Below are 11,942 nucleotides of genomic sequence, written 5' to 3'. Positions count from 1 at the left end.
GCGCGCCGACGGGAGGGAGGGGGCGTGGCTTACGGAGGCCAGTGCCTGGCGCTGTCTAATCAGCGCGCGGCGCCGAGGGGGAGTGGGCGTGGTCAGTGCCGGCACGCGCCGCGCGGCACCGCCCCCCCGTCCCTGCCCGCCGCGGGCTCGCGCCCCGCGCGCCCGAGGGAGCGGCGGGAGCGCGCCCTGCACCCCCCCTCAACCCCCCCCGCTCCTTCCCCCCCCTCTTCCCCCCCCCTTCTTCCCCTTCTCTTCCCCACCCGGGAGGAGAGGCACGGAGTGACCGAGCTCCGGCCGCTCCGACGCCCCGCTCTCCTCCATGGGGCACAGGTAAGCGGCCCCCCCCCCAAGCCCCCCGAGGAGGAGGGGGGGTTCACTATGGCCACCCCCCCCACACCCAGCGACACTACTGGCTGCCCTCTCCTTCCCTCCCCGCCTCGAAGCTAGGCGAGGCAGGGGACACCGGGACCCCCCCTATTTTTCTCCCCACCTCCCCCAGTTTATCCCCCCTCCCTCCCAAGGGGGGGGTGTCACCATGGCCACCCCGTTGGCGACAGCACTGGCTGTCCCCTCCCTCCCTTCCCACCTTGGGGCCAGGCGAGACAGGGGACACCGGGGACGCCCCCTCGTTTATCTCCCCCCCCCCCCCCCCAATTTGTCCTCCCTTTTTATCCCCCCCCATGTGTTTCCCCCCAAGGCGAGGGGGAGGGTCACCGTGCCCACCCTCTCCCCGGTGACACCCCTGGCTGTCGCCTCCCTCTTTTCCCACCTTGAAGCCAGGCGAGGCAAGGGGACACCGGGAACCCCCCCACCCCGCTTTGTCCCCCCCCATCCCAGCAGCGATCGCTCCGTGCCCCAAAGGGGGGGGACAGGGACGGTGCCTTCTTTGGGACGCGATGCCTTATTTTGGTGCGGGTGGGTGGCTTAACTTGGTAAGTGGCAGGGTTTAACCCCCCCCTCCCCCGGCCCTCCCCTCCCCTCTCTCCCTCCCTCCCTTCTCCTCCTCCTCCTCCTCCTCCTCCTCCCCCCCGTAACCTCCAAAAGGGGAATTTTCCAGCTGGTAATTTCTGCTGCGTCAACACCCAGCTCAAGGGAGAGGGAGAGAGAAGAGAGACAAGGGGGGCATTTTAACAGCCAGCTCCACTTGCGAATAGCCAGCCTTCAACCCCCGGCTCCAGCCTCAACCCCCGGCTCCAGCCTTCAAACCCCCTAAAAAAACAGCGTCCGTGCAACTTGGACCAAGAGTTTTGTCAGGAGTGTGGTTCAAAACTGCTTGGAAAAAGGGATGAGGTAATAATACTGGTGAGGCATGTTGTATTTCTCTCTCTCTGCTGTCTCTCTTTTTTTTTTCCCCTCTCTCTCCTCTCTCTCTCTCTCTCTTTTTTTTTTTTTCTCTTTAAAAAGCCAGGCCTGTTTTGGGTTATTGTCTCCCCCTAAAGCCAGACACAGATCGCCTGGCCTTGCCTCCATTTTAATTGCAGGCTGAAATGGGGGAAGTGACCCTCTTTTGAAAAAAAAAAAAAAAAAACCAAAAACCCAGACAAAACCCGTACAAACGACATAAAGAAAATACCGCTGCTCCTTTAGGGGATGTAGGTGATTTTTCATCAGGCTGTAACAAGTGCAAAAGTGGCTGGAAATGTTTTCTGTCATGCTGGTGAAGCACTTGAGGTGTCCTCTTTCCCCCCCCTTTTTCTCCAGGAGAAAGTGTGTTGTGTGAAATTTGGCGGAGGGGAGAAAAGGAGAGGAGCCCAGAAGGTGCGGGGAGAGGCAGAGGCTGTGCGGCTGGATTGCCTTTGTGTCTCTGCAAATAGACATGTCAGTTCCCAAAGTCATACAAGTAGTGCCTGATAACTCAATCCCGGGTGACAAACAGAGAATGGAGCGGGTTCGCAGGGCTGGAACAGTGGGAGGATTTTGCTTTTGAAATGAAAGAGGGGGTAAAAAATGCTGGTGGCTCCCGAGGAGGTTTCTTGGGGTGCGTTATTGTGAAGCTGAGCTGAATCCGGAGGTAGAAACCGCTTATTTCTTTTTACACCTGACAGGGGAAAGATAAACAAAGGAGAGTTTAACGGCTCTTTAATGAATTCCTCATGCTTTTTATTTTGCAATCTCAATGATTCATTTGGCAAGCCTTACAGGACCGGATTATTATCAGCATTGTTTAAAGCCCTGCTAATTAGGAGATGTGTTTAGCAAACAGCGGTATTGTAGACACCTGTACCAAAGTTCTTGCGTGTATTTTAATGGCATCACTGTTATCATTTTTAGGATTTAATCACTGTAACGTAGATCTAGGGCTCAGTTCTTAAACTCGGTCAAGTATTTATCACAAGTGTGGATTCCCTGAGCAGCCTGGCTACCAATTAATTCCGTGTATTTTCTCCAAAAGGAGAGGAAGGTTTTTCTCTTTCTCGTTTCTTTCTTCTGTGGAGATTAGAAGGAGAAGCCACCTTATCCAAGAGGAGTAAGAAAAACCTAATTTTAAGAAAGAAGCTTGGTGTGACAGGATAGCTCTTCCACTTTTATCGATACCTTGCTTGAACGTTTTATGTTTTTACAGCATCTTTTAATTTGGAATTACATTCTACTTTCTTCTTCTAAATTCCAACAGGCTTCTCTCCCCGTTTGTCAAGTTTTATGTTTTTAAATCCTTAGTGATGGGAAAAAAAAATTGGGTGGAGTGTATTCTTAGTCACAATGTTTTCAACATGTGGCGAAGAATTATCTCTTTAAGGTGTTTTTTGGGAACTGAGAAGGAGTGGGTAGAGGGAGAGCTGCAGCCGTGTTTAGGGGAGCTCCCAAACAGGCGTTCCTGAAAGATATCGCTTGTTTTGGTACAGCAGAGTGATAACTTTAACTGAAACAGAAAACTAGTCTTTTGTTTTTGATGCAGCCTGTCCAGGAGGGGGAAACTTGTTCACAGCTAAACTTCTCTTGCGGTTGTTTTCATAGACTGTGCGTTAGCTTTGCTGCAATTGAGTCACTTGAACGTGGTATCAAAGAAAAAAAGGGGTGTTCTGAGAATCCTAGCGTTAGGGGGTTGTTCCTGTGTTTTAAAAGCCGCTTCGTGGTAGGGTGTGTAGGATTGATCCTTTGAAAACATGACCTGTACACGGGGTTCTTGGAGACTGAAGAAAATGGGCCACTTTCTCCCCGTGGTCTTTGTTTTCTGGGACAGCTGTACAACAGTGGATATGTTCTTCACAAGAAGATTGTTTTTTTTAACTGGAAGTGCTTAGAGGAAAACCAGTTTAGCAGCCCTCCCCTGCTTCTAGCAGTCCTGCCTCCAAAGGAAAAAAGTCTCCTGTTTGACGGATCTCTTATTTGCTGCTGATATGCCCGCTTTTCCTCTGTCAGCGTGGTGCGTTGTTGTGAGGTTCAGCAGATTCTTTTTGTCTTTGCTTTCCACTTGTGTGGATTTTGTTTTTTCTTTTTAAGATACATGTTTTTGAAGTTTCTAAGCAAAGTTTCCTGCCCTCCCGGCAGCGCAGCGCCAGGCTGACACCCTGCCCAAGCCACTGCTGCTCGATCTCAGAGCTGAATTATTTCAGAAACAGTTCAGCCTTTCCCAGAACAGTTTTCCCTTCATGTTCTCGCTGGTTTTACCGTCGGCTCCAGAGCGCTCTGTAATGCTCTCAAGGCTCCCCCTAAATTGGTAAAAAAGCATTCACAGGGGTTTTCCCTGCTTCTGTGTACGTAGTTTAATGGGCAAACAAAAGGGCAAAGGAGGGCTTAGTTTAAGTCTTTGAAGAGCTACCTGCAACTGTAATGGTTATCCCACATGTCCGTTATAATTCCCAGGAGCCAGCGGTTCATGTCCATTCCTGGCTGCAAGTGTTGCCCTAGAAAATTTGGACACAAAAGGATTCATGCTGTGTTTATATTTTGCTTCTGGCTTACAACTGGCTTGAATATTTCCAAGTGCGTGGCTTACCTGTGTTTTATGTCTGTGATATTTGAAACTCAAAGTGCTGACAGCAAAAGCGAGCAGTGGGGCTGATAGCAGGGGTCACGCTGGGTGAGAGGAGAGGACCTGTGGTGGCTGAGGGACAGAGGGAGGTGTTTGGTCTGCAGGCAGGACTGCCATCTGGCTCTGCACCTAAGGATCCCTGCGAGCAGTTCTCGGATATTTTCATCAGGTACAATGACAATCGAACTCCAGTCGCTTCCAAACTTCCCATGGCAGGGGGGTTGGAACTAGATGATCTTTAAGGTCCCTTCCAACCCTAACTATTCTATGATTCTTTGATTCACTCCACTCCTTTCTGAGGGCTTTTAGTTTCACACAGTGATGTGGTTTTGTTACAGTCCCCTTAAATACAACCTCTGATAGTTGTTTTTTTCAATTCCCTCTAGATCTTTAGTGCTGTAGGCAGGATGAAAAATAAAAGCCTGGATCATTTGTTGCGAGACTTCTTTCTCTTGAGATGCAAGAGGAAAGATTCTCAAATTCCCGTAACAGTTCAGTAGTTTTCTGGTTCGTTTCCTTGGTGTATACTGATGCAGAAGGATGTCCAGTTTGGAAGGATGGCTGCTTGGGATTCAGTTCCCATCCTGCAGCCGTTGACTGAACGGGCTGGTGCTGTAACTGCTGTTTCTCAATCTCCCCTCCAGTGAATCAAGGGTGCCGGGCTTTACTCAGCTCTTCCAAAACATGATAACTGTGCTAAAAATGCTCGTTCTTAGGTGCAAACAGGCATGAAGCCCTCACTAGATTTCCTAGGAGATGTGTTGCTGTTCTGAGGCCGGTGGGTGGGCTGTGCCGTCCCTTACCACGCTGCTGTGATGACGTTATTTTAGTGAACAGTCGCTTTAACTTTCCTTCATGCCCATACAAATAAGAAACATCAGCCTGCTGTTGAAATGTCGGGTTGGAATAGCTCCCGAGTGCTTCACAGGCAGGATGGGATCCTTGACGGTAATTCTAATCGGATGGAAATGTGTTCCACTTTGTGGTGTTCTGTTGCGCCTGGGTATGGGTGTACGTGTGCATCGGGGCCAGTGGCACAGCAGCTGTGCTGAATGTAACAGGTAGATGCCAAGTTAGAGCTGAAACATCCCCTTTCTGGGGATGCATCTTGCTTTTATTCTAACCCATTCAGTGCTGAGTCCTTCTGTCCCGTTACTCGTCCTCTGTGTGTGTTCAGGAAGAACAGCATTCTGCAGATGTTGGAGTTGCCTAGTGTTCACTTTATGGGAAAACGGAGTTGGGGTCTCCTGTAGTGGAACAAGGTGTCAGGAATATTCTACCAATGCAGCTACCGGCTTGTGTGGGGATTAAAATAAACTTAGTAACAAGAATATTGGTGTCTGTGCCAGAAATGTAGCTGCGTGACAACCCTACTTAGCAAAGTAAGTAGGGTTTTATGCGTTAAAGAGTATGTTTATACCTGTGTATACTTAAATACTCAATTATCTTTCCTAATTATTTCCTCCTTATGTGTTGAACACACTGCTTATTCCATCCAAGCAAGTTAACTTCCTGGTTTTCCTCGCCTTCCGATGAGGAACTCTGCAGAAGGAGTTGGTGTTCTGGGCGGTTAGTTCATACTTTTTGAAGAAGAGATTAAGCAAAATTCACACCTTTTGCACTAACTGACCACTGGAGGAAATACCTTTGTGACCAGTGCTCAAATTGTGCTCTGAAACAGAAGAATTGTTGGGCTATATTAGCTATTAGGTGCTTAAAATACCCAAACTTGACACCAACTAATTTCAGTACTGATAAATGAAGCAGTTGGGATGCAGTGCTCCTAAAAGCCCTGCCACTGTAGCACTGGAGAACAAGGCGGTGGCTATATATAAAATGAGCTGATTGACTTCCTCCTTATTGCCACTGTATCCTTCTTGGCTTCAATCCACCTCTTTTTTATAATAGTTGATCAAATCTGCTTTATGCGATTTACGCTAAGAAGTCAAAAGGGGCACTAACCCAAGCGCTTGTGCCAGGAATTATGGAAACAAAATTAGATTGTTCACAGAGCACCTTGAATGTTATCTTTAATTTTGGACTGGTTGATTTTTTCGCTCTTGGATTATCCTCAATTCTTTACGTGTCTTTTAGGTGTTCTTTCTCTCAGTTCCTTCCACCACTATACTTCTCTTTTAAAATCACCTCATCGTTCTTCCTCCTCCTTTGCCTCCCTCCCTTTTTATATACTGAGTTTGGGAACTTTAGCAAAGATCCCCTTGTTAAAAAGACAAAAAACAATGAGAAAGTTTTGGGGGAACCATTCTTCAGGGCAATTCCCAGTGTGATTTGCTTCCAGTTCCTGAATCCTCTTTTTTTTTTTTTAAGGTGCTTTTTATGTTGTTCCTTTTTCTGATAGATGCACAGGAGCACAGTCGTTGCGTAGATCACTTTTGTGACTCTTTTTTAAGTGGAAGCTTAAGCTCTTGTAGGAGTTAGAGCACTTGGACAGGTACGCGTCGCACTAGCCATGGGCATGTGAATTGTTTCAGGCTGTTTGTTAATCTTCACTGCTAGGATAGCAGATATAGCTAAATTAATACATTTTTTTGGTATCACCAGGCTGGTACCTTGTAAGATACTTGCTTTGGAGGTGCTCTGCCATGTTCTGCAAGGTTCGTGGCATGGGTGGTGTTTGGTCTCTTCTTCTCTCAGTGCAACCAGCTGAGAGAGAATGGAGATGAAATACAGGGGGGTGATATGAGCCACTGTTTCCGTGCCATGATGGAGAGGGAGGATGGAGAGGCCGGCACACAGACGGAGCTGGAGGTTATGGGGAAGAGGATAAGGGAAATGTGGGGGAAATGCAGAGTGCAGTGGAAATATCGCTGCAGCTGAGCGTTTTCGACTGGAACGTGCACCTAGTGTCCTGCTGGAAAGGTGCATCCTGTTGGATTTGCGGTGTTGCCAGCTGGAATATTGCATGTCAGACTGTGTAGCTTTTACAGGCATGGGAAATAGAACATAAACATTCTGGTAGGTATTTGTGTATTCTCCTGTCTCTTTGTGCGGTTTCTTTTTAAGTCAGAGGAAAAGACCCCTTTACGTAGTGCTTCTGTGCATGCTGCTTCCTAACGTGAGGGTAACGCTGGCTTTTGAAGGCTGCGATTCAGTCGAGTTAGAAGGAACTTCAGTGTCTTACTTCTGCATGATGTGGGCACAGATTTTTCTGTAATCGTAGGCAAATATGTTGGTTTGGAGGAGAACCACGTTAACTGTGAGGTGAATCCTAACCCCTTTTGAAGTGTGTGGATGGCAGGTGTCAAGAAGCATTAGCTGAAACTTTGTAATGTTAACTAGAACAAACAGTATTGTAATCTGAAGTCCTCATAAAAAGCACTTTTTTTACAGTGGCTTCTTCAAAGCACTTCTCTTCTGGAAGCGTAGTCAGAAATTGTTAATAATCATAGAATGTGTATGTTAAATTCTTTCTTTAACTTAGGGGCTAAATAATTTTTTTCCTGTATGATTAATTACAGAAATATATCAGAACATTTGTTGATTGAAATGGCAAACAATGCTGTAGGTGTGCAGTTATTTCAACTCTTGCTTGTGATTATGTGATACTGAAGATTTTTGTATGAAGTGAAAGTTGAGATTTTAATTTTTCCCTCCTGTTCTTTCCATTCTCAAATACAGGACATGTGATGAACCTTTTGGACCTTGTTGCCAGAGGTCGTTCTCTTCCCTTCATTAAAACATGCCCTCTCCAGCTGTGAAACATCACGACGTTTGTTTTTACTGACGGGAAACATTTTCAAAGATTGGTAAGTTCTTGGCATTTCAAGGTATTTTTGTGGTGCGGTCAGGGAAGGAGAAAGAGGAGCTGGAGATCATGTTGTTGTAAGGACTTTGTGAAATTTGGCTTAATATTGATAACAGAAGCTCGTTTAGAAACCTGGCCCAGCTCCAGAAATTGGACTATTCTCCTGCTCCTGCCCTGTGGTAGAAGTGCCTCCATTCATCACAGAATGGTTTGGGTTGGAAGGGACATGAAAGTCGATCCAGTTCCAACCCTCTGCCATGGGCAGGGACACCTCCCACTGGATGAGGTCACAGTTGATTGGTCCTCTTCTGTTCCTTTAGAAGAGGAAAATGGGTGCAGAGCTCAAAGCAAGAAGAAAAAATGCGGAGCAGTGCAAAGTAGTAAAGGTATCAGCTTCTACATTCTTACTGGGCTGTTCTGGACCACTTTGTGACCCTGAGACAAAGGTGGAAATGAGAGTCTCGACAGCTCTGAGTATAAGTGGAAATAGGAATGACTCTTACACATTGCTAACAGAGTCAGTTCCCATGTGTTGGTTTTGGTCTGGCTCTCTTGCTCCCCCATTTAATTTTTTTAACTGTCTAAATAACAAGACTAGAAAGAAACAGCCAAAACAATCTCTATGGAGAAGCACTTGGAATCAGAGAAAGGCAAGACTTGGCAGTCTGAAACAGGAGTTGAGAACAAAGTCAGTGGTATTTGCTTCAATTGGGTCATACTTTTTTTTAAGATTTTCAGTTCTGCTTGTTGCTGTGAGAATGCTTGGATTTTCCTTGTGACTTCATTTGTTGAGAAGCTTGACATGAGCCACCAATGGGCACTTGTAGCCCAGGAGGCCATCTGTATCCTGGCCCGCATCCAGAGCGGTGTGGCCAGCAGGGCAAGGGAGGTGATTCTCCCCCTTTACTCCACTCTTGTGAGACCGCACCTGGAGCCCTGTGTCGAGTTCTGGAATCCCCAACACGAGAAGGAAACTATTGGAAGGGGTCCAGAGGAGGCTATGAAGATGATCCAAGGGCTGGAGCACCTCTGCCAGGAGGGCAGGCTGAGAGAGTTGGGGTTGTTCAGCCTGGAGAAGAGAACGCTCTGGACCTTAGAGCAACTTCCAGTACAGAAAGGGGCTCCAAGAAAGCTGGAGAGGGACTTTTTAAAAGGACCTGGAGTGATAGGATGAAGAGGAATGGCTTTAAATTGAAAGGGGAAAGATTTAGATTAGACATTAGGAAGAAATTCTTTGTGATGAGGGTGGGAGGCCCTGGCCCAGGTTGCCCGGAGCAGTGGTGGCTGTCCCATCCCTGGAGGTGTTCAAGGCCAGGTTGGATGGGGCTTGAGACAACCGGATCCAGTGGGAGGTGCCCCTGCCTATGGCCAGGTGTGGAACTGGATGGGCTTTGAGGTCCCTTCCAACCCAAACCATTCTATGATTCATTTGTTTATTAGATTTGCTGTTTATACTGACATTAGCTTGTATTGGAAAAGCTTTCTTAATTTTTACCTTCTGATATTTTCCTTCACAGTTTGTTACCACAGAAGGTCAGTCCTGACACCAACAGCACTTGAGCGATAGCTTATTGTCATTAAGAGCTCTAACCTGTCTGTTAGCAGTGTCTCTGAAAGAGAGATCAGAACTACGTGGCAAATGCTTTGCTGCAATAACAGTGTATAAACAGCATCAAGTTTTGAGTAAAGTGTAGTCAGAAGTTTTAGTTGAAGTTAAATATTGCAAGTGCAGTGAATATGTTTTTCTGAAGAAGGAACTCCACAGAAAGGGAAAACAAAGCTGGTGAAGGGGCTGGAGAACAAGTCATATGAGAGACGGCTGAGGGAACTGGGGCTGTTTAGTCTTAAAGAGGAGGCTGAGGGGAAGACCTTATCACTGTCTACAGCTGCCTGAAAGGAGGTTGTGGTGACGCGGGTGTTGGGCTCGTCTCCCAGGTGACAAGGGGTAGGACAAGAGGAAATGATCTCAAATGGTGTCTGTGAAGGTTCAGATTGGATATCAGGAAAAATTCCTTCATGGAAAGGGTTCTCGGGGACTGGCAGAGGCTGCCCAGGGAGGTGGTTGAGTCCCCGTCCCTGAAGGGTTTAAAAGATGGGCAGATGAGATACTCTGGATGGTTTAATAGTAGAGAGAGACAATTGGACTTGATCGCAAAGGTCTTTTCCAACCAAGCAATTCTATGATTTTATTCAGTCTGTTTTGTATAAGAAAACAAGATGACAGTTGCAGCAGGTGCATCCTTACAGGCGGAAATCCTTTGTGTAGGTGAATATTCCTATTATTTATACCTTATGATCACTAACATTAATGTTTTATCTGAGAATTCTGTCTGTGAAGGTGCCTTGCTATTCCCAAATATCTGTATTTTACACAGCATTTTCAAAATCCTAGGATCATTCAGTCTTTTGCCCTGGAATGGCACCAGACTGTAGGCACTGACTGTTAAACGCCATGAGAAGAGGAAACTCTCTTCAATATTCCATTGCAAACATGAGGTTTCTTTTTTCAGGGGTTGCACTGTTTGCTTTTTAACCTCAGTTCTTTGTAGGTCAGATCAGGTGAATTAGCGCCCTGCAGGCCACAAATGTCTCTTTAAAAAGTCATTAAAGTGAAAATGTTTTGAAAAGCTCCCAAACAGGAAACGCTGTTGTTTCAAGAACCTGTTTGAAGTTTTAGTGTCTAAAATTAGACTTTTTCTTCCCGTGCTGTAAGAAGTAACTCTTGCTTTTGTTATTGCAGAAAGGTAACCAGGCTTGAACTGCCTGCCGTGTGTTGTAGCTTTGAGTTAATGTTTTAGGGGTTCGTTAGCTCATAAGCAGGGTTGTTATATCTTTGAGTTTGGAGGGAAAGGAGTTAGTGTATCACTGTTCAGTGATCCTGTAGTGTAACCTAACAGCTTCTTCTGCTTTGGGTTTTGCAGTAGCTCTGTCTGTCTCCTGCAAGAGTCACAGCAGTGCCGTCGGGTCGCAGAGCAGGCACTACCTGTGCTGCCCTGGGGCTGTTGATGTTCTCAACTGCTGCAGGAGAAACACCAGACCTGGAACCCAGTTTGTTACTGGTAAGAAGTGATGGTCTTGGGGTTTATTTTGTTGTTGAATATCCAAGTTTGCATGCTTTCACTAACAGAACCGCTACAAGTCTTGCATCTCTAGTGTTTCTTCTTTCCTCCTATTTTTAACTTTACAGTTTCTAAATTTCTGGTTCTTATTTCTAATTGCCCTCCTTCCAAGATGTGGAGGCCATCGGTTTTCCCTTGGCTTTCATTTTCAGATCTGTTTTTCTCTTGGAATTCTTCAAGTGCTATCAGAATTTATGAACATTAATAAATGGATTTTTCTAAGATCCCTTCAGAAATCCTGTCCTTTGGTTGCACTTCCATAGTGTCCAGTGTCTTCACGCTATTGCTGGCCCCATAATACCAGGTCGATGGTTTGACAGATCAGAGGCCAAAGCCAAGTTTCTGCTTTGAAGTTCTGGAGCAGAGTGCAAAATGTTTAATGAAAGCTCCCTGTTCTTTTATGTTACAGAGTTAGATTTTGCTTGTGATTTGCATTTGGATTGCAGAAACAAAGCTTTGATGCTATGAATGACTAGAAGCATGTGGTGGTTTACATGTCCTTATTCTTTTTGCTAAAATTGGCCTCCTTTTAATTTGTAACTGCGTTCAGATCTGCATTTTCATGGCAGAAGCAATTGGAAACTGATGATATGATCTTAAATGTATTCTGTGTCCTGTCTAAATTGAACCTGGCCCGACAGGGAGCTGAAATCTCTTTGCCTGCACTGAGTGCCGACGGTTTGAGTGAGTGATTCCTTTGCTGGCATGTTAAGCTGCTAGCGGTGTGGTGCTTGCCCTGCTGCTGCTGTTTGAACTTTACTCATGGGCTTTCTGGGTTGTGGGTAGTACAGAGAGACTAAACAGAGATGCCGTTTAAATGCAGTCGGTGACAGGGTAGCAGTGGCTTGAAATTGGAGAAAGTTTAGTGGATCTTCATCAGGCAGATGTTAAGTATTGGTAGGGACTTGGGGTTTTTTTGCCCTGCAGTCATTGAGAATGGAGTGAGCTAAAACACAACTAGTCTGTTTCTTTAAGCTCACTGAAAATTGTTTGCCTCCCAGATTCTTGACTTTTCTGTAATTCTATTGTATTTGTCAAACCGAGTTCTTAAACTTGTATTTTCTTCCTGCGACTCCTAGCCGGT

General features: G+C 46.2%; 1 protein-coding gene across 7 annotated transcripts in view; it reads left to right on the top strand.

Annotated features, from left to right (window-relative positions):
* The first annotated feature begins 204 nt into the window (after nucleotides 1-204).
* ZBTB46 (zinc finger and BTB domain containing 46) overlaps nucleotides 205-11,942 on the top strand; it is a 52,367-nt gene continuing 40,629 nt past the window's right edge. For 4 of the 7 annotated variants that reach the window (XM_054081238.1, XM_054081236.1, XM_054081237.1 and 1 more), the window contains exons 1-4: nucleotides 222-330; nucleotides 1,045-1,290; nucleotides 7,613-7,740; nucleotides 10,661-10,798. In XM_054081238.1, coding sequence (XP_053937213.1) covers nucleotides 10,745-10,798 — 54 coding nt within the window. In that variant the 5' untranslated portion in view covers nucleotides 222-330; nucleotides 1,045-1,290; nucleotides 7,613-7,740; nucleotides 10,661-10,744. Of the gene's footprint in view, nucleotides 331-1,044; nucleotides 1,303-7,612; nucleotides 7,741-10,660; nucleotides 10,799-11,942 lie in introns of all 7 variants that reach the window. The other 3 variants (XM_054081233.1, XM_054081235.1, XM_054081234.1) reach the window with 3 other exon arrangements.

The sequence above is a fragment of the Cuculus canorus genome, chromosome 16 (assembly GCF_017976375.1).
Source record: "Cuculus canorus isolate bCucCan1 chromosome 16, bCucCan1.pri, whole genome shotgun sequence".
Classification (NCBI taxonomy): Eukaryota; Metazoa; Chordata; class Aves; order Cuculiformes; family Cuculidae; genus Cuculus; species Cuculus canorus.
This window is presented reverse-complemented; position numbering and strand designations above follow the sequence as displayed.